At 37.8% G+C, this 26,465-nt stretch overlaps 2 protein-coding genes across 3 annotated transcripts in view; both read right to left on the bottom strand.

Annotated features, from left to right (window-relative positions):
• Positions 1-929: 929 nt before the first annotated feature.
• On the bottom strand, positions 930-11,851 carry fbxw2 (F-box and WD repeat domain containing 2). Of its 2 annotated transcripts, none has more exons than XM_060863138.1 (7): positions 11,791-11,851; positions 9,642-10,151; positions 8,027-8,221; positions 6,812-6,945; positions 5,647-5,733; positions 5,143-5,312; positions 930-2,507 (listed from the first exon to the last, which is right to left on the bottom strand). In XM_060863138.1, the coding sequence occupies exons 2-7, from the start codon at positions 10,129-10,131 to the stop codon at positions 2,216-2,218; spliced, it is 1,368 nt and encodes a 455-aa protein (XP_060719121.1). In that variant the 5' UTR covers positions 10,132-10,151; positions 11,791-11,851; the 3' UTR covers positions 930-2,215. The 2 variants fall into 2 exon arrangements, with proteins under 2 accessions (XP_060719121.1, XP_060719119.1); XM_060863136.1 differs by having other exon boundaries at positions 11,442-11,843.
• Positions 11,852-17,449: 5,598 nt separating this feature from the next.
• ncs1a (neuronal calcium sensor 1a) overlaps positions 17,450-26,465 on the bottom strand; it is a 40,140-nt gene continuing 31,124 nt past the window's right edge. The window contains exons 4-8 of the mRNA XM_060863598.1: positions 26,098-26,176; positions 25,503-25,591; positions 25,324-25,401; positions 21,569-21,689; positions 17,450-19,409 (exon numbers count right to left, since the gene is read on the bottom strand). Of these exons, the coding sequence (XP_060719581.1) occupies positions 21,591-21,689; positions 25,324-25,401; positions 25,503-25,591; positions 26,098-26,176 (345 nt within the window). The 3' untranslated portion in view covers positions 17,450-19,409; positions 21,569-21,590. The remainder of the gene's footprint in view (positions 19,410-21,568; positions 21,690-25,323; positions 25,402-25,502; positions 25,592-26,097; positions 26,177-26,465) is intronic.

A 26,465-nucleotide genomic window follows, 5' to 3' on the forward strand; every position in this document is an offset into this window, starting at 1 on the left:
CTGATGAGCTGCCATTCACAATATGTACCCCAGACATGCTGAGATCTAAACAGTAGCCGTGGTATCTGAGGGTGGGAAGAAGAATAAAAGTTGAGGGTCATCAGCATTGCAGTGGTAAGAGAACCAAAAGGAGAGGACCAAGTACTGAGCCCTGTGGGACACCAGTGAAGAGGCTGAGTGGAGCAGATGTCACTCCGCTCTATGTTACCTTATATGAGCGACCTTCCAGGCAGGAAGCAAAATATTCTCATGCTGATCAGCCAATTCCAAGGCTTTTGAGTTTGGACAAGAGTCTGGTTGACTATCAAATGCGGCTGAAAGGTCATGGAGAATGAGGACAGATGACAGCTTGGCTGATCTAGCAGCATGCAATTACACAAAAGGGCAGTCTCTGTGTAATCTGCTGATTTAAAGCCAGACTGGTTGGGATAATGTAATTACACTTATGTAATTAGCAGCTACAGTGTAGTTGTAAAATAGGCAAAATAGGACTAATCACAAAAAATGCCTTTTGCTTCACACTTTGGGTTATTTAATTTGTTGTATTTTTCAGTCTAAAGGCACTAGACAGTAGAGAATAAGTGGTACATAAGTGTGTGATTGTGAAGATGTGGTAGTAGTCTAGTGGTTCAGATGTTGGACTACCAATCAGAAAGTTGAGAGTTTGAATCCCAGGTCCACCAAGCTGCCAATGCTGGGCCCCTGAGCAAGGACATTTAACCTTCAATTGCTCAGGTTTATAAATGAGTCATAAAATGTGAGTTGCTCTGGAAAAGTGCGTCTGCCAAATGCCGTAAATCGTAAATGTTAACACTGGCATGTTAATGGAAATTCTGTGCATAAACCAGATCAAAGCCCTAGAGTCAGATGGAAAATACTCACTTATTGCATATTCAAAATTCTTTTGAGTAGTAAGGGGAAAAACAGCATTGTCTCTTAGCTATTTCCATTTATTTGAAAGACAGCATATTATATACAACCAACAAACCAGAAAATGCGCTGAATGTGAATTGATGGCATTATGGTCTACAGTGGCCTGATTGAATGTTACAGTGAGGTCTATATTTTAAATATGGGATGTGAAAAACCATGCATTGTGGAGGTTATAGCCAAGGTTCCATTGGTAATGCCCTAAAAGCAAAAAGGCTTCCCCTGATGTTCTAAGAAGACTAGCAATACTGAGCCCAACTATCAAGCCTGACTATAGAACAGCTATCAAAAGACAGAAGTGTTTTAGATTAAAGTTTGTCCATGTACTTTGATACAAGTTAAAAAAGTGAGAATTCCTCTGTACATCTATGGGTCCTGTAGAACTAAAGGATTCCATTTAAAATAACATTAAGCTTCTCATGAAGTTAATTAGACTTTAAATGAAGTTTAAAAGAAAAAATGAGATTCACGGGGTGCATTTTTAAGCAAATTATCCACTGCAGAACAGTAAGAGTACATACGGGTTAAAAATAATCCAAATAAAGTTAAAAATAAATATACCTTTCATACTGAATTTAATCCAGTAAATATTGTACTAATTAACTTCAACAACTTTCATAACATACCTGCAGGCATTTAAGTGTTAAAAGGAAAAGGCACATGACTAATTTCAAGTGAAAGTTGACGGGTCAATATTAGTAAAACTTAATGGCTTGCAGTTGCAGTTTATCACATAGAAAATGTACACCATACATGTGACATGCCATCTGCAAAATTCTTCCTTCTTAAAAGGAAACCAAGAAATTAAGGCAATCTTCTTATCCTGTATTCTGAACCCAAATTTAGTACAATCAACTAAATACTCTGGGTTCAAATAAATTACAAAAGACACAGAATTTTAGAATTTCATGTTTTCATGAATTTGGATGATTGTGCTGCAGCAGGACGTTACTGTTCAGTCAAGTGCTCGATTCACAGTTACTTTCACTTTTTTGTAACAAACAGAAAAAACAGGTTCGACCCAACCAGCATCTTCAAGGAACTACTTGCTATCTGCATACCGCACTTCAAAATAAATGCCAAAATGTGCAGGAACATTTTCTTTACTTGATCAACTGAAAAAAAAAATGTTGTTTTTGAACCTAAAAGCAAACAGCTGAAACTGAGAAGAAATAAAGACTTTGGTCCATGCAATATCTAAGCTGCAGGTTTTTGAAATCAAGAGCACCCTTTTTTGTTTAGCGTCCCTGTTGTCAATAAAGCTGGCTCATTCTTGTTTAGCACTTTAGCCGTTCTCCTTCCACAGAACCAGATGAATGCTATGATCAGGCATGCTAGTGGCAAACACCAGGCCTGCATCATTCTTGCCATCAAAGCCATTGAGCCACGAGGTGATGCCTGGCAGGAAACTGGAGCCTCTTTTGGATTTGCGGTAGGCTGGCAGTGGCCAGCGGCCTGTAATCGCTTCAGTCCTCAGGTCCATTACATACAAGTGGTGGTTGTCAAACAGCAGAGCAAACACCTCACCAAAGCTGAGAAGAGAGGGACTGGCTGGGTCTTGCTGTGGTTTGATAACTCTGTGAGGAGCATGAAGGATATATTACACACTGGAAAATGTTAGGGTGAGAAATGCTAGAAAAATCATACCTGGGCGTAAGCAAACAAAAAACAATAATGTTTTTATAGTAACATTAAATAACAACACAATAATGTGAATGCAGTTCAACACACAGATTGCCACATACTTTATTTTGTGGCTATTGGAGGGAATTATGGTATATTATTATTTTGTGATTTGTATTTATAAAGTTTTTTTTCCAGTCATACAATCACACTGTGGAATATTACTCGTCATTACTGCTACATAAACAACATAGAGAAAAGGACATTAATTACACACATCTTATCTCTTATTTTAGAAAGATTGGATGTATTTATTAAAAAATAAATATAGGCCTCTGTTGTTTGAAAAATGCTTCAGAAAACTACGTTGGGCCGCCAAACAAAACAAAAACAAAACTAATGTGTAGCCAATGAGCAAAAAACGGGCATGTCTTGTCAATATGGGAGGTGAGAGTGTTCAGTGAGCATGTGTGACATTAGCAGAAAGCGGTTTTAACATTGACATGGCGGATAAAAAAGAAAGAAAGAAAGCAAAGAAAGGCTTACAGTACGCTAAGGCAAGAAGTAGGACCCGTGTTAATATAGAATCAGCTTTCCAGCGCTGGAGAGAATTGAACGTCTTCCGTGTGAAACGGAGATAAACCTTACACGGTACAACACACACGGTAAAACCACATTTGAATTACCATAGTATTACTCATTGAGTTCATTTATTGATAACAATATACCCTCGGTCAGCTGCCCCTACAGGTTCCGCCATAATACTTGTCTGGTGTAAGTGTGGGGCGGAGCTATCAAAACAGGGGTGGGGCGTGTTTGTTTTGGTGATTTCAAGTGACAACATTGGCTTTCAAACAACAGAGACCCCACCTTTAAATAAAATTGAATTCAACAAAAGTCTTGTCGCTTGTGTACAAATTGACCTGAAGTGCCGCTGAAATATATTTCTAAATCAAGATTTTTTTTTTTTTTACAAGAAATGGCTCATTTTAATCCCAACAGTTTTTGTAATAATGTTTCAGTGCAAAACGAAACTGTCAAAAAGTATTCTAATATTCACAGCTTGGTAAAGCCCATTGAGTCAATTTTTGCAAAGACATAAGTGTTGTTGCCTTGTCATATGAGCTTCACCTGTGACTAATAATGGATCAATTAGGTCTCAGGTGTGTATAAAAAGAACCCCAGTACACTAGACCTTCACATCAACTGCAACTAGATTCACCCTGAGACTAAAGTTTTGATTATCAAGAGGCTGAAGACCAGATCCACTGCTGATGTGGCAGACACCTTCAATGTATCTCAGCGTCAAGTACAGAGGATAAAAAAAGATTTGAAGAGAGTGGAGACGTTTTGGTCAAGCCCAGGTCAGGCAGACCAGGCAAGACAACTGCTCGAGAGGACCGTTTGTTGGCTCAAAACTCCAAGGCCAGCCCATTTTCTACTGCAGCAGAGCTCCATGAGACCTGGTCACCTGAAGTCCCTGTGTCAACCAGAACACTTTGTCGGATTCTGTCTCGAAATGGCCTCCATGGTCGAATCAGTGCCCAGAAGCCAGCACTAAACAAAAGACAACTGAAAAACCGTGTGGCATTTGCCAAGGCCCACAGCCTGCTAAAAGGATGGACGCTGGAAAAGTGGCAGAAGGTAGATTTTTCAGATGAATCTTCTGTTGAATTACACCACAGTCGCCGCATATATTGCAGGAGACCTACTGGAGCCTGCATGGATCCGAGATTCACCCAGAAAACAGTGAAGTTTGTTGGCGGAAAACTCATGGTCTGGGGTTGCATCCAGTATGGGGGTGTGCGAGAGATCTGCAGGGTGGAAGGCAACATCAATAGTCTAAAATACCAAGAAATCTTGGCTACCTCTTATATTCCCAACCATAAGAGGCCAAATTCTGCAGCAGGATGGTGCTCCATCGCATACTTCCATCTCCACATCAAAGTTCCTCAAGGCGAAGAAGATCAAGATGCTCCAGGATTGGCCAGCCCAGTCACCAGACATGAACATCATTGAGCATATGAGGGGTAGAATGAAGGAGGAAGCATGGAAGACGAAACCAAAGAATATTGATGAACTCTGGGATGCATGCAAGACTGCTTTCTTTGCTATTCCTGATGACTTCATCAATAAATTGTATGAATCCTTGCCAAACCGCATGGATGCAGTCCTTCAAGCTCATGGAAGTCATACAAGATATTAAATTTGGATCTCACAGCACCACTACTTAATTTGCTGACATATTTTTGTATTTGCAGTAAATTTGTTCAATTTCTGTATAGGCGACAAAACTTTTGTCTTGCTAAAATTTGACCTTTCTGTCTTGATTAAATGATTGAAACTAATTTATTTCAGTGCATTAAACATCATTTAGGAGGGTTTTACCTTTTCATATGAGCTATTTCTAACACCAATTGATTAATTAAAAGTCAGGTTAATAGCAGGTGTTTCTACAAAATAGATAAGCGACAAGACTTTTGTCAGGGACTGTATATGCATTCAAGTTTCAGGTCAGTTCTCTAGTACTTTCTGATTCACGGTTGACACAAAGAATCCAGGTTGTTTAAAAGGCACTAAAGCGTTTACCTTAGCACATCAAAGCTGGCAAAGTCCCACTGGTAGACGCCGAGGTCTGAACTGCAGACGATGTAGCGACCGTCGAACTGTAGACGGGGCTGCAGACACACACTGCGATCCTCAGACACAGACAGAGTCTTCAAGCACTTACAGTTGATCTCTCGCCCTATAGGCCACACCTGTTTGGGGTACACAGACAGGGCTACCAGTGTCCTTTCTACGGTCATGTTAGAATATTTACACATCCACATTGTATTTAATGCTCATGTAGTACCATGCACATTTACAATACCCACCCATATTTATGTAGATTGTGTGTATCTATTTCTGCATATTAATGCATCCTGAAAATATATTTCTTTTATTGTTTTTACTCTGGATAAAGTTGATATTGCAAATATATTTGTACATTTTGTTATTAAATGTTATCTGTTAATATATATGCAGTATTTGTAGGTGGAGCCACTGTAAGAATTCCCAGACATCTCAAGTTTAAAATCTTCTTTAGATTACCTTGATTTCATATTTATCCGAGCTCAGTAAGATGTAGTCACCAGGACTGTGCATCATGGACTCCACTTGGCTTTTCTGAAGGAGAACCTAAATCAGGGAGAAAGAAACGTTCATATCTTTAAACATGTTAGCGTAATAAATGACTGAAGGCATTATTCTATAAACAGCACTTTAAACACCACCAGTCAGACATTTGTTATCATCAGACAGTTGCCTAGGAACAAAAACGGGGGCTGTGTTATTTTTTGCACTCTTTGCTCTTGTGATGCCATACAGTTTAAATGCCATCAGTTTCAAAACCAGTTACCTTTGTCTCATCAATCCAAAGTATAGTATCCCAATACACTTCACCATTGTCAACATGGGCCCTGATGTTAAACAGGCTTTCTTTTGCATGGGCATTAGCGGTGGCCTCTGAAGCATGGGCAATGTCATGTCATGTGAAACAGTCACCCACGTTAAGCTTTCTACAGCTTTACCTAACTGTGCTGAACTTGTATGACAAATGTTCTTCAACTCAAGCGCACAAAATGCTTGTCTCGAGGTGTCAAATCCATCCCTTTTAAAATTCTAAACCACTTTTGCTACTGTATTCTTACTGATTTGGAATGCTTTACCAATTTTCCTGTAGCCCTGAACATATTTTGTGTAAAAAAAATAAATAAAAAAATAATAATAACAAGAATACTTTCATGAGGACCCTTTAATCAAGATCAGTACTTAAGCCAATAGCTTAATAGCTGCAGATTGTAACAAACATGTACGATAGGTTATACAGTTACATGACAATACGAACTCTTCATTAACTGTCAAACAATACCTTAGAAAATCAGACTTTTGCTGACTATTTCTGCCCCAGGGCACATTATGTTTCAGTAAAAATCTGGAGAGAATTTATGAGTCTGAGTCATTTCAGTTTTTATTTTTCTTCATATGGAGGTTTAAAATATTTCAGAGAATCGTAATAATATAATCATAACCAAGTGTGCTGCTACACACTATTATGCAATGATTATAGCTTTAGACCAGCAGTGTTTTGATGCTTAAAACAAACCTCTTTTCGAGGCCAAAAGTTAGCTGGCTTGTTGTGAAAAAGCATAGAAACGATCCAGCTCGAGAGCAGCACTTTGTTGGTGGAAAAATGTTCTCAAAAAGTAACACTTGCCTTAGTGACCCACTCAGTGTGCCCAGTGAGTGTGTTGAGACATGCTCCAGCTGACAGAGCCCACACTTTGACAGTAAAGTCTGCAGAACCGCTGACCAGCGTGTCCAACTCATCATTGTAGTCTACGCTGAACACTGAGAGGAAAAAAAAACGTCCTTAAATAAAAATATCGTTCTCCGCCACAAACAACTGCACAATCACGGAGCCACAAGCTTCATTCTAACCTAATCTCGGCTTACCAGTTGCTTATCTGTCACAGTTTACTGATCATTTGATTATTTAGAACAGTAGCCTACAAAAAAAAAGAAACCAAAAGCAAACGAGGCAATTGCCTTCTGCTGACTGCCTTAAAATGAAGCAAAAAACATCATGTACAGTGATGGAGAGTTTAAGAACATTATCCAATGTAACTAGTCTTTCCTATTGCAAAACACACACACAGTAACTCCCTTCTTTTCCATCAAACTATAATTTATCAACAAACAATTAAACCAATAATATAATAAGCCTTTTTTGTGTTTATTGCAGTTAAAAATGCAAAACAGCTTTTTATTTTTTATTTGTTTGTGATGCATTTTGGAGTTGAATTAGTAAAATTTCAAGTTCAGGATTCTTCTCTTAAACCCCTACCAGTGAAGACACATATGTAAGTACTTTCTATGAGAGCTGTAGTTAGTTACTACTTTGTATTTCTGTACTTTGGCTAAATGTGCGTTATGATGAACACAAGACGCAACTTGGCCAAATCTTTGGAAAATGAATTTGAAAACATAGCAAGGTCCTCTGAATATCACAGAATCTGTGATTGCAAAATTGTGAAAACCTGGTGAGAGTGTAACTTGTACACATGTGCACAAGCGTATACAAGTTACACAATGTGCTAATTTGTGCTGTATCACTTCTGGACACAGTGGGTCATCCCTCAATTACAAGCTCACAATCAATGCAAATCTAGCAGGAGGGGAAAAATAAGCTGAAAATAAGTCAGTGTGTTTTTACTACTTACTTTTTTTACTATTAAAAATGAGTTGATTGGCAAAAAGACATTATTACAGTCAGCGTGGTATGACATTATGTATGTCTAATTATCTATCACCTGGGCAGACTGAAAAACCACGGCATGTATGTTAATGACATCTAGATCTGTAGGTCTTCATCATTTCTACTGCAACGGTGTACAATGGTGACACTGCAATGTTGCTGCAGGACACAAACCTGCACCAGTGTGTCCACGGAACTGCTGGATCTTGGCGCCTGTGCTCCATTCCCAGCATGCAATTGTGTTATCAAAAGACCCAGTCACTAGTTTTTGCTCATCAAACTTCACAGCCGCACAGGTGTGTGTCTGGATGCCGTAGATACACTGGCCAGTACGGACATCCCACAGTTTAGCTGACAGGTCATCGGAGCCTGAAGGACAAGTACAGAGTGTTAATGAAACATCTGCAGCAGGTCACTCTGAACGTTCAAATAGTAAGTTAAACAAACGCTACCGATAATAGTAATAACTGGTAAAATCAAGTTTTCACTTATTGGAATCTCAACATTTCTACCTGTAGCCCTACAAGAGCAACAGTTTCCCTTTCAAACATGTAGCAGTCACCCTTATCCAGAGCAACTTAATTATCATTTTATTCAACTGAGCATTTGTGGGTTAAGGGCCTTTCTCAGGGGCCCAACAGTGGCAGCTTGGTGGACGTGGGATTTGAACTCTCAACCTTCCGATCAGTAGTCCAACACCTTGTCCACTCCAGTAGTTATCCCAACTTGGATCAACATCACCAGTTGCTACGGTGTAGGTTAGCCGTACGTCATGTCACGTCAAAATATTTGAGTGAATAAGTAAGAAATAAGTGTGCCATGTTGCCTTGGAACTAGGATTTTCATACACAGCTGTCTGTAGGGGTTAAGCCTCAAAGTTGTGAAAAACAAAAACATCCAGTGAGACCTGATGCAGTTGGGTGTTACAATAGCCTTCCTGTCTGGGTATTCTCATTTGACCTCTCACTTCTACAGGCCATTTCAGAATGCAGAATTGCCACTCAATGGACGGTCTTTGTTTTCACACCAATCTCTAGAGGCTGTTGTGTATCTGCATGATTTTATGCATTGCACTAATGATGATTGTGGATGTTCCTAATAAAGTGGTCAGTGAATATATTACACAGTATCTGCAAGGTGTTTTTACCTTATCCGTACTAAGCACTTGAACAATAGCAACACAAAAGTCTAATATGTCCTCTAGCTAGCACCTCCGTCTGTTTTTTTTTTTTTTTTACCAACCAATGAAATCACAGGTCCACTTTCTTGTTTTTGATTGTTCTTCTGAAGGTATACTGTAGTTCGCCTAGATGTCAGCATAGAAGAAAAGTAGCTATCACAAACAAGTCTCTCACTTCCTGCATCCTTTCCACTGTAAACTATTATTCATGCTTGATCAGACCACTCCTTTAGCTAAGAAAAGGGTTAAAAGGGTTAAAATGCAAGCTAGGTTAAATTGCATCCATGGCTATAGATCTTGGCACATGGGATTACAGATTAACTACTTAACTGTTACCGGGTGTGTTTTGTTACAGATTGTAGCTGATAAAAGTAGTCTAATAGTTCTAACTACATTATTCTTGTAACTCAAGACACAAGACTAAAGGCACAAGCAGTGGAAACACGTCTTAATTACTTCTGGGATAAATATGGAGGAATTTCATTTTGCTTCTGATTTATAGTTAATGACTCATTGCATATTTACCACAGCTAGCTAAAATCAAATGGTTCTGCCTTAAGCCTAAAAAACAGATGCAAGACTCAATTCCTAGACTGAATAAATTCACACCTGTGCAGAGGAGGCCATCTTTGTAGTATAAGGCATACACCCGAGCGCTGTGGCCAATCAAGGAGCTTGTCTCGAACGCATCCTCCTCTCTCAGCTGTTTCATGCGACGCTGGGCCTTCAGGTAGACGCGTTTCCAGTGGCCAGCATCCTGGATAGAGTCATCGATTCGCCAGCCAAGGTCACTGCACACACCTTGCCACACTTCTGTGCAGGTGTTGACTACTTTGTTCCATTGCTTGCACACCAGGCAGCAAGTCAGCAAAGTCTGTGGGTCAAGCCAGCGCAGCAGGTAGAAGGCCAGCTCCAGGGGTAGGAGGCGCAGGAAATCACGCTTCAGCAGAACCTCCAGTCCATTGGAAAGGTGCCGGAGTTGAGCAGCACCACTCAGAGAGATCAGGTGGTCCAGCAGCTGATTGCGCTGCTGGTCATTCAGTGCCAAGAAGGAGGTGGAGACCGACTCCAGCCATCCCTCGAAGGCCTCCTTCTCCATGGGCACATGAGGGCGACTACCTGAAAACATGAAGGATGGCTGATAAGGTCAAGTTAATCCGACAGCAAAACTGACTGACAAGACCCAAAAAGCTGGATATAACAGTTCTCAGTCTTGTGTTTTGACACTCCTTACAATCCTTCATCAAACTGATGCTAAAGAAACCATTTATACCATTGCCATGCAGCAAGTCTGGCATGTCTCTTTAATTAGTTCAGATAAATCAAAAAGGTATTTAATCCTAAATTTAATCTAAGAAATATACAATTCTCCCATAAAAGAGGTACTAAATAATTGGAATCTTTTAATATAAATTGCTCTAACAAACACTGAACTCTAATACAGCATATATTAGAACAGACCACCAATTTATGCCTGGTTGGGTGTTTTTAATTTGCCTGCAATGCCTTTATCCCTGAATCCACACCAGCAGTGAAACAGTGAACAACACAGTCATTTTTTTTTTTATTTCTGTGTATTGATTAGCATCACTACTGTACATATACCTTTCTATAAAAACAGACCAAAAAAAACATGCAAACTTGGGATTTCTGAGCCTCTAAAGCAGCTGGTGTAGACTGAAAGACTTGTTAAAATAGAAGCAAAACATCTGCATGAAGTAAAGACAGAAACACATCTGCAGTGAAGTGTCCACCGACCGGTGAACTACCTGAACTATACTTTATACTCTGACTGAACACTTCTGGGCATTTCCTCATTACAGAACAGCACCAGTTAGTTCAGCTGAAGTTGACCAAATTGCTGACAAACTGTAATCATCTTAAATATGAAATTGTGAAAAGTGTCTCTGTTACTGTGCTTCCTCAAATGGGAAACTATGACCCATGAGACACAGTAAACAACAACACCGACACTACAATACAGGAATAATAAATGACTCCCATCATACAGACCATCAAAGCCTAAAACTACTCAACAAATCTTTAAGGCCTGGCTTAAGTGTGCTTTTTTGTTCTGAACTAAAACAGGCGACAGTTTATCAATAATAAATAATACGGCGAATTTTAAATCAATCATTTTTGTGGTGGTTGTTTATTTTTTGTTCCAATTAAACACCAATGTTAACAACACAGCAAAGCTAACTGTCAGTTAAGGACTGACACCAGACCCAAAAAATACAACGTCGACGGACATGAATATGACAAAGCTAATAAAATATCTAATAAAACCCTTCCGGTGTGGAATCATCATAACTTCCTTACTAACATAACAGAACTAGTTCTACAGAAAAGCATAGCAAGTACACTGACCATAGAAACCCATAGTTAGCCAGCTAACTAGCGACTTACCATTTCCAGGAGAATCCAATTGTTAGTGAGGTTGCTAGCTAGCTAGTTAACCAGCTGGCAGAAACAGTAACCAGTGTTAGTAAAAGAGCCGATACTTCTGTACCTAATGACTAACGTTGTGTTACTGATGTGATATGACTAAGTGTCCAAGCTTGCCTAGCCTAGCCTAGCCTAGCATTGCTAACTAGCTGCAATGCAACCCTTATATATTTTGGATACCATGACAACTTATTCCATCTACAGTATGAAGTATTAACGGAGCTAACAACGAATAGGACCTGCTAAATTTATGTAACCAGGTTAATATACAGTCCTTTCATTGACAAAACCATAAAACAAACAAACACACCCCCTACTCCGCAGCGGTACCCTGCTGATCTATAAACCGTAGAGTCCGCTAGCAGGGCGGAAGGAAGTTTAGAGCACACGCCTTACTTTCCCACCCGTATTCTTACGAACCCATGTGATTGGCTAGTTTATTCAAACTCACAATCAGTCCATTGATTTGGCTCTGGACAGCTAACCAATCATAGCACAGGAGGCGGGACATTTTTAAAAAGCGTGTGAGATGAGAAAATGTGTGAGCGCAAGTAAGAGTTGTTTTAATAATAAAATATTCATTCATTCATTCATCTTCTACCGCTTATCCGAACTACTTCGGGTCACGGGGAGCCTGTGCCTATCTCAGGCGTCATCGGGCATCAAGGCAGGATTCACCCTGGACGGAGTGCCAACCCATCGCAGGGCACACACTCATTCACTCACGCAATCACAGACTAGGGGCAATTTTCCAGAGATGCCAATCAACCTACCATGCATGTCTTTGGACCGGGGAGGAAACCGGAGTACCCGGAGGAACCCCCCGAGGCACAGGGAGAACATGCAAACTCCACACACACAAGGTGGAGGCGGGAATCGAACCCCGACCCTGGAGGTGTGAGGCGAACGTGCTAACCACTAAGCCACCGTGCCCCCCACCAGTTTATTAATGATGTTAAAAAAAAAAAAAAAAACTTTATTTATTTATTTATTTTAGTTTAAGTATTTCTCACTGAAATACTAGGAGAAACAAAAATTAGATACTGGGATTATATAGGGATAAGCATAAGATCTAATTTAAACATGGCTGTATGTTTGATCTCGACCAGCAGGTGGCGCTGATATCAAACTTTACACTTTACACATTTTATCCATAGTCTAATAACAATTTTTTTAGACATGCCCCAAACGTTCCATCCTCATAAATCATTATGAGAAGTTACATGTTTAAATGTCTGAATGTCATGACCGTCCTTGCTAATGTTAACTCTACTTAGCATGCTAATTTTAGATGAATCTCCAAGTTTTTTTTAGGTGGGGGGATTTGTGTGCATGAACCACCAATTTGTATTTAAACATGTACGCCACGTCATATGCCTACAAACCTCTCTTGAAATATTGGCCTGATAAAGATGATTAAAAAAAGAGAAAATAATCCCACCTGTTGTCATTTATATCGTCTTTTATATGCCATTTATCTTTTAGATCCTCTCAGCTATAATATTTTGTACACTGCAGCCCACCTGCTGCATATTGTTCTTAATATGCACTTTATGGCTGTGGACTTATGACCATCACAGCCATGCTTGTTGAAAATCTCATTCCAGATTATTTTTTTCTCTTTGCTGTTACCATAACTACCACTTTTTTTGAAGACTTTCCACTAGATTTTGGAGCGTGCCTGTGGAGGTTTATGCCACAAGAGCCACAAAAGCGTTAGTGATATACGGCACTGAAATTAAGTGAGGAGGTCTGACACCCAGTCAGGTGCATAAAAGGTGTTCATTGCAGTTGAGGTAAGGGATCTGTGCAGGTAAATTGAATTCTTAAACTCCAGCTTATGGCAAACCGTGTCTTCATTGAGCTTGTTTTGTGTACAGGGTCATGTTCATGCAAAAAACAGGTTAGTTTACAGGCCTCTTAGTGAACTGACATTGTAAAGCTACAGCATTCAAAGACAATGTGAACAAATGTGTGCTTTTAACTCTGTGATAACATTTTGGGGTAGAACCATAGGTGTGTGGTTGTGAGGTGTTCATTTGGTTGTTTAATATATATTTAAAAAATCTGCTGAGATATTACATTTATAGGGCCATGGCATAATCTCATTTTAATGTAATAGCATAAAGGTTTATTAAATAAACTAATTACAGTAGCTACAGTCATACTCCCAACTCTATAAGATCCTTTTTTGGATGTGTGATGACAGACAGAACAAATGAGAAGGGGTGTGTGTGTGTGTGTACGTGAATGCTGCAGGCATGAGATGCCCATTAAATGTGATAGACTGTCAGCTGGAAGCGCATATGCAGGAGCCGACTGAGAGAACGGAGTCAGATCAGACAGCTTCACAATCAGCCTGAAAAGCAGATGGCCATGAAGGCAGAGATCATGGATCACAGTAGACTACAAGCAAGAAAAACGTGCAGAGGAGTTAGATTTGTTACAGTACATTCTTTATTTTGAATATTGTTTTTTTTCTCATATAATGTGAAATTTGTTAAAAAAATAAATAAATAAATAACAAAAAAAAATCATCACGATGAGCCATGCAACATCCATAGTGTGGTGTTATGCAGTCCAATGCAAAGATGAAAACAACATTTAAAAACCATAACAACAAAATAACTTTTTAGACTTCTTTTTTTCTTTATTTAGCTCTGTTTATGATGGTTGCCGCTGTGTGCTGTTAGCAAAAGGTGTGCAAGGTGCGTGATTAACTTAATCCATAAGCAAACATAAACCGAAATTACAAACAAATTATTTGCTGTTACCACTTACAGCATGTTACAGCAACAACATATAAATAGTCACTCCATCACTAGACTCTTTTTTCCTTTCATCTGTTTATTATTAACCTTTATTATTGTGTTGCGTCCACTAGGTTCCTGTTACTATAGAAATGATACCATTAGCTCAAGCAGGTTCATTATAAACCTGTGATTTAAATAGCAACAAGCACTGTCAGAGAACTGTCAGAGAAATTCAACACTATATCGCTATATATAATCAAATTTGAGAATTTAATAGTGCTGTGAGATAATACACATAAATAACAAACCAGCAGTAAGTAATATTTCGATTTTTCATTCCATTTTACAGCTAATTCTTTTCTAAACCAGTTGAATTCCAGTTGAATCGTTTATGAAATACCTTAATGCAAAACAATTAACAAAGCATATAAGTGAGATGTTGAGTCTCAGTCTACAACAGTGGTGTACTGGTAGTTCTGAAGGTCCTCCCATTGCTTTAAACAGCCTCAATATTTCATGGTATGGATCCCACGATTGCTTTTTAGATTATGGTCCATGTTGATGTCACATAATTCTTGCAGGTTTTTCAGGAGCACTTTCATGCTGTAAAACTTCCACTCTTCCACATCCCAAAGGTAATCTACTGGATTCAGTTCTGATTAGGAAAGCCACTGAAGGACAGTGAACTCATTGTCACGTACATGAAATAATTTGAGCCAATTTTTGTGACATGGTACATTATCATCCTGGAAGTAGCCTCTAGAAGATAGTAAATTGTAGCCATAACGGGATGCACATCAACAGCAACAATACTCAAATAGACTCTGAAGTGAAGATTCGTATTAACAGACCCAAATTGTACCAGGAAACCATCCTCACACTATAACACTACCCTCACCACCCTGGATGATCCAGGTTTCAATTATCCAGTTTTGGTGAGATAATATTTTCCCTTCATTCTAAAGTTTATATTTCTAAGCAACATTGCATGAAGCTTACATGAGTACATGTGCTGTGCTATGTTAAAAAAAGATCTGCTTCAAAATGGAGCTGCTACTGTTTTTATCTCTACAAAATACTGTCTATTTTTATATCTAACAGTGAGTCATATAATCTCAGTAGCAGTTTGGTTTTTAGTTGTAAGCTTCCTTTATTTGCCTTACACCATGTCCTGGTTCATTTGGAGTAAATCAAACCATCAAAACTTTTCTTTAATTTTTTTTAAAATTTGCACTAGTGTGTGTGCCCTGTGATGTGTTGGCACTCCGTCCAGGGTGTATCCTGCCTTGATGCCCGATGACGCCTGAGATGCACGGGGCTCCCCGTGACCCGAGGTAATTTGGATAAGCGGTAGAAAATGAATGAATGAATGAATGAACATTTGCACTAAATCAAGCAATATAGAAACCCTCTGTCCATTACATCAGAGCAAAAAACATAATTCCCAATCAAATTTGGCAAATGCGAATGGAATAGCCATGATTTACAATCCTCATCACACCAGCTTGATTGAGAAATCAAGCTTGATTTAATTATCCTTCAAACCAACCTTGAGAATGAGTAAATGGAATGTAGTGTTGCTTTTGATTTACTCTGAAAAGCTGTACAAGCTTGAGAACAATACTATGAAACAAAACAGCAGCATGTCACAGATTGCTGTATAACTCTTAACTTAAAGTACAAGTATAGATGCTAACTAGGAGCAGATTATGGCAAAAAATATCATTTCACAATACACATGAATTTCAATACCCAGTTTTGCTTAGGTTTGTTGCAAAATGCTGGATGTGGTAACTCAGTGGTTAAGGTGGAAGGTCATTGGTTCGAATCCCAGGTCCACCAAGTTGCCACTGCAGGACCCCTGAGCAAGGCCCTTAACCCTGAATTGCTCAGGTGTATAAACTGAAATAAAAATGTAAGTCACTCTGGATATGAGTGTCTGCTAAATGATGTAAATAGCAAAAGAGAACTAAAATAGCTGTTAGAGAAAAATAACATCCAGTGTCTTGATAACATGAGTAACAACACAGGGCCAGATGTAGTAAATAGTTTGCAGCAATTTAGGGATAATTATAATTCTCTTCCACATTTGTTTGGGGAACAAAAAAATACAAATGATTACAAAAAAAGTGTGACTAATTGCATATTCTGTTCACTGTACTAAACCTTGGTCAAATTAATCTTGAGTTTTGTAGTCAATGCTGACATGCTCTACCAGAGGGCTAAGCTATTATTGAACATACAGTTTCAATAACTGCACTTTTGTTATAGGATGCATTTTTATACGAAGTAGCTATAATACCAGTTGCACATTAGCACTGTTTCATTCTAACTAGTCAGAAGGTGTTGATTAACCCACAGTTGACTGGCATTAATCAACAAATCAGATAGAATTTTCAATATAACAATTAACAAATGAATGATTTTATTGTGGCATGACTGATATATTAGACAGGGCACTGCTGGGTTTCTGTGTGTAGAGTACTGTGACAGTGTTTAGCTGCTCATGAGCAGAATGCATTGATACAGAGATAAAACACAACAGCACAAGTAAAGCATTGATAGTAAAACACTATACAACTGCCTTAATAAAATTCTAAGATTTAGACCTAGTGTGCTAAGTATAATAAATAAATAAATAAATAAATAAATAAATAAATACTTATCAAAAACTGCAAATTTGTGAAGACTTGACTGTTTAATTTCATATGAGTCATTAACCACTACTGTGAACATGAGCATTCCCAAAACAGGCCTCTTATTGGCCTAATAAAAGTTACTTTTCGTTTATATTATTTATTTCTTTTATAATACACATGTTTATATTAATGTGCTCATTCTAATACATTATAGATTCTAGTGTCTGTTAATAATTCATTCACTCAATCGTATGGAAGAATACTGACATAATCTAAGTCTAATAACACAGATTTAAAAAGTACGTTATATAATAAACATATAATTATTAATAAAGGGAAAGCTTTCTATAAGGAGAGGCTTATCATTTATGGAATTTAGTTTCAGGTGTCAGTGCTTTGTCAGTGTCATTAGGATGAAAGACTTTTCAGTTTCTTGGCATGATACTTGACATTTACTTTATTTTTACACTTATGGCAATTTGCAGACCTTCTTATCGAGAGAGACTTATAATAGCACTTTTGAAGTCTCTATCAATAAATACATACTGATACTGGTTTAGTAGTTCAAGGACTAAAAAGTACGAGTCTATAAACTCTGTTGGGAGGTAATATAGAAATATGACACAGATAACACTTTTTGAAATTAAAGTGCTAAGAAGAGTCTAGATGCAGGTATTTACTTGTACCCTGAGTGATGGGTGGTGCAGTGCAGTGTGTGATAAATGCTTTGAGGTAAGTGGGCGCTAGTCCAATTTTGGCTTTGTAGACAAGTATCAGGGTTTTATATCTGATGAGGGCAGCTACAGAAAGACAGTGGGAGGAGTTTAGCGATGCAGTTGTCTAAGAGGACATGACAATCTTTGTTTTTTTGTCTTTTGTGAGCAAATTGCTGTGTAAGTCTCACCTGTCCTGATAACTACATCATGTTTCAAAACAGCTAATCATGGAAAAAGCTTTATTAATCTCAGTTTAGCGCCCTCTTTAAAAAACCCAGTGTTCTGTTTTAAAACCATTTTGATTTATTTAAGAACTACAATAACATGTCACTACATACTGTATGGTGTGTGTATTCACAATATTGACTGCGTCAGCAATACAATTTACAGTGTTCTTAAAGGAACATACAGAAAGAACTCTTAACCACTTTTCTAAGGAGACCAAGATGGGTTGTTTTATGCTTAAAAGATGCCTGTGATGTATTTTAGATTTGTATTTTATTGTACCCTTAAAACGTACAATAATATAGTCCGAGACTTGAACTGTTTCCGGCCGCAATAACAGAAATGTCAGCAGTCTGTTTAGACAAAGAGGGAATAAATACATTACACTTTCATGCTGTACATTACAATGTGCTGCATATTCAGATACTGTCTTGTTGTACAATGTACTGTTTCGATTTCAGATTTCTTAGTACCATGGATAAATATATTAAATACCATATTAAGTCATGAATGTTATTCTGTACAGAGGGATGTTTAGCTTCTGGTTGTTGTCCTGGTGTGCTGTCATCTCCATGCTGTGAAATGACGTCAGGTAAGTGTGATGTGAACACTCAAAAATTAGCCAATTAATCAATCTTTGTCCTAGCTATGAAAAGCTTGTTAGATTAGACTCCTTCTGTCTCAAATTTCCATTAAGCAAGTAAACTGCTGGAAAAGTGCAATGATATGTTATAAAGTATCTGAATAAATTAAGGAGACTGATGGTTTTCAAAATGCACTATATAAAGTAAATTTGAAAATAGTGAAAATGGGAAACACTTTTTTTGAGCCATATGAGCCAAAGCTTAACTATATTCCCTCTGTCATCCATAATATGTTAGGTTTAGCTAGAGAAGCAATACATCACCATATCAGTGTTTAATGCAAATCACACACCTCAGTATGATCACAGAAGCATCACAAGAGCAGCAAAGGTTGCAGCAGTAATTTACACCACAGATGTGATAAGAACAGCTTAAAACATGTCTGAATACATTAAATCAAGTATAATACATTTTCACTTGATCTTCAAAAATACTGGCCTATCAGGTCCAGTGAATCACAGCCTTCATGTCATTGTCCATAAACTACAGTTCAGTAACACAGTTTGAAGTTTTGTTCATTTATTATATATTTATATGGAACATATTGTCCTGTTTGGAGGCCCCTCAAGAGTTTGGAGTGTCTGAATGTCTTCATCTTGATCCACCGAACAAAATACAATGACTGGGTCTACTGGTATTCAGTAATATACTGATTATTATATGTGCACTGCTCATGCATGGGTGCTTCTCTCTCCTTGAAAGGAAATGACTTAATTCATCATATTCATAAGAATCTTGAGAATAATTCTGCAGAAGATGGCACAATCTGTGATCTTGACCTGTGTTTTTCTTTGACAATGCAGATGAATAACTGACAGATGAGCTGTATCCACAAGCAGCCCCCACAATGCACTAATGCAGTACATGGTCCAAGCAAGTGTGGGAAAGCAAGGAATACATCAGCTTCTCTCACAGAGCAAGCAGGATGGCAAAAATGGATTGTCGGGGTAGCCTGCAATCAGACAAAATATCCATGAACATACTGTATATCCATTTCATCTATATGAAATACACACATATATATATATATATATATACATACACACACACAATGACACTGACAATAAGTTCAAGACGGACTCTGTGACCCTGGCTCTGTGATGCAGCAGTGCTACCCACTGCACCACTGTAGTGCAGAGCAGAATACAGACTTCATAGCAATAGTTGCTTAAAGGCTTGTGTTTCTAAAAGAATTCAGAATTTTAACATAGTCCCAGTAAACAGTAAAGAAAGGATTAGTTAAGCTAAAACAGTGGAGTAAGTAAAATATCATCACAGGACCCACAGCAGGCACTTGCTACATTTGATGTCAAAGTGCATGAATCTACAATCAGAAAGAGACTGCACAACTTTAATTATCATGTGAGGTGTGCAAGGAGGAAACCTTTGCTGTCTAAAAAACATGAGGGCAAGACTGAAGTTTGCCAAAGACCACAGAGAAAAAAAAATTAAAGCTGAATTGGAACTGGACCTCGCATCATGACAATGACCTAAAACATAGCAGTGAATCTACCAAAGACTGACTGAAAAGTAAAAAATGGAGAATTCCCTGGAGAATGGCCAAGTCAAAGCCCAGATCTAAATCCTATTAAGAGCCTGTGTGGTGATTTGAAACAGACTGCATGCAAGAAACCCCTCAAACACACAGCTGAAAGAATTCTTCATTGAGGAGTGGGGAGTTTCTTCCAAATGATGCCAGAAACTGGTAGATTGCTACAAGAAACATCTTACTGAGGCTGTTTCAATCAAAGAGGGAAACACTAGCTATTAGTGCATAGGGTGTCCTCAGTTTTTATTGATTTCTTTTGTTTAATAACTAAAAACAAAGTGACTTTTTTGTTGTTTACAAGCAATTACATCATCTACATGTACAAACTAAAACACGATAGGAACTTGACATATAGACATTTCTTAATAAAGAACTTAATATTTAATTTTTTTCACATGACTATATATATATAAAGATAGTTAGACAGACAGGCAGATGGATAGATAGCTCCATGTTCCATTACTTGGAATGGGGAAGAAATGTGATCTCAGTGATGGGAATTGTACAGTTGGAAAAATATTGCTTGTTCATGGGTCTTTTTTTGCCTTTCATACACTCTGTAAAATTTCAACTTTAAAGACATAATCTGCAGTACACAAACCAGGCTATCAGGCTCCAATAACAACACCAGAGTCATAAATAACTGGAATCAAGTTTTTCCTTCATTCTGATGTTACTGATGTGAACATGTACCTTGATTTAACATGTATCATGATTTACAGATTAATTTGATACTATTTTAAATTCATTTCATTATTTCAAATGTTATTCACATGCATAACCTTTAGTTTAGTTGTGTTTGCGCACACGCGCACACACACACACGCGCGCGCACACGCGCGCACACACACACACACACACATTTTTGCTTGGGGGCAATTTAGGGGCAGCCAATCCACCTACCAGTATTTTGTAGGAAAACCAGAGAACCACACAACACGGAATACTCCACAAAGACAATAACCAGAGTTCAAGACTGACTCTGTGACCCTGAATCTGTGATGCAGCAGTGCTACCCACTGCACCACTGTAGTGCAGAGCAGAAAATAGACTTCATAGCAATAGTTGCTTAAAGGCTTGTGTTTCTAAAAGAATTCAGAATTTTAACATTGTCCCAGTAAACAGTAAAGAGAGGACCCAAAATAGAATTTTGGAGGGTGGTAAATACTTTTACATTTTACATAAGTAAATTAGTCAGCAAGCACATAAGTACAGTATATATAAATATAGTTGTGCTCATACCCTGAAAGAAATTGTTAAATATTGCCATTGATTTGGAAAATATGACTGATTGAGGCCTATAAGAAATAAAATAAATTAGTTTTACCTTCTCACTCATGTTTTCTTTAAAAAAATGATACACATCTTACAAGTTCTCCTAAAGTACGCAAACTTTTGAGCACAACTGTGAATATATAATAGGTTAATACCTATTTGTTAAAAGTATTTAGTAACTGCAACATAAAAAATACATGGGATGAAATATACCCAAACAAACTGAGTGCATATTATTTTTTAATGAGTAGATTCTATAGGTTTGGTTTTACAGTGTGGATACTCACTGTGTGCCATGTTGAAGTCTGGCTACACAAGCCCATCGTAGAGTGACAGGGCCTGTACAATGGAAGGATCTGCCTTGGAGCCCTCTTGAAACTCCTGTAGTGTCAACATCCCATCTGCATTCTGGTAATGAAGACATATACACTTTCCTTAAACTCAAACTTCAAACCAGTCATCCACTTCATAACGGGATAAGATGGCCAGACAAATCAAATGTATAATAATAACATATGTACAATACTGTGTAAAAGTCTAGGATATTACTGGAAAACATAAATGCCTTCAAAAAGAATTAAATTGATCATTTTTTACATTAAGAAATACTAAAAAGTGGTCAGACTAATATTTATATTTATTTTCTAACAAATATTCGGTGTGGTTGCCCTTTGCATCAGTAGCCTGAGGGACACTTTGTGTAGTTTTATGAAAACACTGGTAAGTTAATCTTGGAGAGCCTGTTACAGTTCTTCTGCCCACTCTGACTGTCACACTTGATTCTTTTTTTGTAGGAAATACCTGACAGCAAGCATTAATGTTTGGTCTGTTCTACTAATATTTTACTTTACTGACTGCTGATGTTTGAGTGAACTCAATACTGATGGACTGCAAGTTCTCCAAGTAAGCTTGACAAAAAACAATCAAACAAACACTTATTACAGTCTGGGAATAGAATAAAAATTATTCTCAGTTGAAGCGTACTCCAGTAGCCCATAACTAAGCTCCGACAGCCACTTAACTATCCTAGCTTCTACTTTAGCCTAGGAAATACAGTAAGTACTATGTAGAATGTACGTAAAGACACATATATTCTTCAAGTTTTAAGTAACAATATTTCTCCTGTAATAAGGGCCCGTTTTAGTGACAGGGCCTCTTTCTCCACTATAGATTGTCTAATCTCTCTTGAAAACAATTTCTGGCTGACATACAATACTGTTCCGATTTCATCACCATCACCTTGCAGTAACATTAAGTTCACATTGTGATGCATCCATCTGTTCAACAAATATACTTTCAAACTGTAAGTTCTTCCTCAGCTCTAACATCTCTTCCACATCTCTCTTGAGATTGTGCTAGTACCCTGCAGTTCATTTGCCAAATTGGTTTTATAAGACAGATGTGGTGTAATGTCTTCTTCCTGGGACATCTCTGAACAGATTTGTTGTAATTCAGCTTTTTAACTCTATATTTTGTTGTTGTCCAATAAAGTGCAGAAGCTTCTCAGTTTGTGGGAAAGTACATTTTTTCATTTTTTTGCTCTTCCTTAGTGGCACGTGCCCAGAGCTCTTTAGTTAAAAAGTCTTCTTCTTCTTCTTCTTCCCATCTGGTAAACTGAATATGTAGTTGATCCTGAATTGCACCTCATGTGGTCATTGTGACTTAGCCAACAACTTTTTGTCAGATGTGAGCTACCACTTAGCTACCACAGCTACTTCTTAAAGGTAACACCTCTGGATAGTGGGCTGGGTAGTCACAGGACCAAAATATAGTACCAAAATTCCTGAACACTTTCTACAGACAGATTTCTATTCATGGTAATTCCTGAAAATGCACATCAGTGATTGGCAAAGTTATCAAAAGTACTCTGGTCAAAAGAACTCCGCTGTAATATACAAAATTCGTGTACATCTACACACTGACCCTGGCTTGGCATCAGGTAACTTGGCATGTTCTAATCATCCTGTTCACAGTTCTGAGAGTCATAAATTTAGTTCTTTGTTTCTGAGAAATTTAAGAACCTCTTTATCACCCTATTGACTCTTTACATCTGATCTCCTTTGAGGATAATTCATGACTCTCCTACATTTAGCCCAATGATTTACACATTTATTAAGTAATAGTTTTAAGTTTTTCATCATGTTTTCAGCAAGTTAGGCTAGGTTGCTAGGTAATTTTCTCTTGCCTTTTGTCACATTTGGATTTTTTTGTTGTTGTTATTCTGTGCAAAATGCAAACCAGTTGGAAGCAGCCATAGCCTTAAATACACAGTGCACTTTGCTTAAATGTTCAACTAAATGGTAATGCTTTGCATGCATTTAACATTTAGCTTGCCTGTGTGTATCACTTGGGACACAGGTAGAGATTGCACTAAATTAAGGGGTTTGAATGGCACCAACATCAAATTTCATCTTTTAAGGTTTAGTTTAGTTTTTGAATTGATTTCCTTTTTTATAGTTTTAAGAGATTATCATGTCTCTAGCATATTTCTGTTCTTCATATTTTTCTCATTTATTAGAATATAGCCTAGGTGATTCAGCTTAACAGGTAGCCTAGTGAATTCACTGTTTTTGAGATGCGTAAATTTGCTGGATAAGTGTTTGCCGTTTTTGTTGAGGGGAAGTGATAACTTAGTGGTTATGACATTGGACTACTTATAGAAGGCTGTGAGGTCAATCACCAAGCTGCCACCACCAGACCACCAAGCAAGGCCTCAACACCTCTCCCAAATTTACTAGACACAAAGCCTGACCTGACCCTGGCTCTGACTAGCTGTAATTCACCCGACTTGTTACCATGTATGCTTCCACCATTTTCCAATGCTTGTCTTCCAGATGATGAGCTGTATTCAGTAATCTAAGCCTTGTGTTCTAGATGCATCAGATTCGTGGAGTACTGTTTAGTCCTCTTTTGTTTTCATTTCTTATACAGGACCTTTGATTTTCTTTAGAACTATGTTTTTACCCTCAAGCACAGTGTTTTATTAAAATGTTGCCTGTTAGTTTCATTGTTGAATAATGTCATTAATGTCTATGGCCACATAATCTGCACTGACATTACCTTCAGACAGCTTTACCAGAAGGAATGCCTGCTCCTCTTTGGCCACCTTGATTCTTGAAGGCAATGCAATCATCCTCTTCTTTGACTGGCTTCAATCTCATGGATGGCTTTGTAGATACTTTGCAAATACTACATGTAAAAGCATGGTCAATGGAGGGAGGAACAGGAAACATTGAGTGGTAAGCATCTACACCTGTACATGATTTCTCTGACAAGTGTTCTGTGTTTCAGTCTTTTTCTCTCTCTCTCTCTTTTTTTTTTTTTTTTTTTTACACATTTCTGGCTTGGGACAACTCACAAAGGGGCTCTGTAATTTCATCCTGATTTTTTGCCTTACAGTCAAATTTTTTGGCACCTACGTTTCCTGGCTCCTCCCTCCTTTCACTTGGCCATGCTCCTGCTACCATACTGTACTTTATCTTGGCATTTCTTGGTGTCCATTGCTGCTGTTTGCATCTGAAGGAAATGCTTGTGCTTGGTGCAGGGCCTGTGTTGTATGTAGCAGTGAAACTGCTTCCATTCTGTCATTGATTCGTTGCAGAATTTCTCTTGGGCTTCTAGTTCTTGCAACAGCCATAAATGCTGGTGTAGTGAATGCCATCTTTGTTCTTGTTTTGCTACTTTAAAATGTCTCCTCTGTGTCATGCATCATGCTAAGCTTGGATAAGGTTCTGGAACACCACAATGCTTTAACTTACCAGTTAACCATGATTGAGGGCTGTAACGAGCCACAAAGACCGTGCGCACAGGAAAAAAAGGTAGACCCACCCTTAAAATATATATATATTTTCTTTTGCAATATATACACATATATATATATATATATATATATATATATATATATATATATATATATATATATATATATATATATATATATATATATAAAAAACTATAAACAAATAATTAAATACACATAAGAATTTATGACAAGCTTTCTATTTGAAATATCACTTTGGAAAGTCTTGTGTGTGGCCTTCACCTTGTCCATCATAGCAAAAATGCGATCCACTCTTTTCTCTGGTGTGTTTTCCTCCTCAGGTAGCTCCACTGTGTTTCCCTGCAAGTGAAAGAAGTTGAAACCTAAAAATGTAATCCAAGATAATTGAGAATTTGTATCAAGGAGCAGAAAGATGCAGGAATCTACATTATACAACTCACCACCATCTGATAGATGGCATCCACAATGTTCAGCATCTCATCTCGTGTTATGTAGCCATCATTATCAAGGTCATACAGTTTAAAGGCCCCTGTAACATCAACACTATATGAGCATATAATTGATGCTATGCTTCAGTGGTTAGCGGTAATGATGACCCTGAGTCACTGAGCACATTTATCAGACATGGGAAGACATTGTTTAGTAAAACATTTCTGTATGGACATAAGATCATTACTATTGTGCTGACTGATACTGATAGCATTAAAATTCACAATTATGTTTTCCTGTCAGAGGTCAGAATAGTCTTGTAATCTGTGTAAGAAATGATATACAATTCATTATTAATAAATTCAGATTGATCAGCCATCGCATTTTAATTCCTATTCTCGAGCAATGGTTGTGGACTTAACACAATAATATTGTGTCAATCAAAACATAGAGACGGTTAGAATAAAACTTCATAATCTATTTAAAATATTAAATAAATAGACAGTTGGTCAAGATTTATTTGATTGAAGTCACCAAGACTTAAGGAGTGCTCTTGTACTGTAGAAGAATAATAGATATATGTAGGTCTTGTCACTTCTTACTTACATCTAAGTTTTTCATCCAGTGTTCCTCTGGAGGTGACCGACAGTGCTTGGATGAACTCAGAGAATTCAATGCGTCCATCCTGCAAAGAGAGAAAGAGAAAGAGAGAGAGAGAGAGAGAGAGAGAGAGAGAGAATATTATACTAATTTCGAAAGCTAAATCAGAACTTCTTTGCCTGCTTTCTTGTCCCTCATTACATTAGATGCCAGTGTCTACTCTAGACATGATATGCACCATTCTATCAAGTTAATACTGTTAAAAATTCAGGTTATAGCATTTATTCCATGCTATTGATACATAATTGTCCTATTTGCAATATTGATTTCACTTTCTCTGACAGCCCTGCTGAGAAAGCATGAGATTTTGAAAA

The sequence above is a fragment of the Tachysurus vachellii genome, chromosome 26 (genome assembly GCF_030014155.1).
Source record: "Tachysurus vachellii isolate PV-2020 chromosome 26, HZAU_Pvac_v1, whole genome shotgun sequence".
NCBI lineage: Eukaryota > Metazoa > Chordata > Actinopteri > Siluriformes > Bagridae > Tachysurus > Tachysurus vachellii.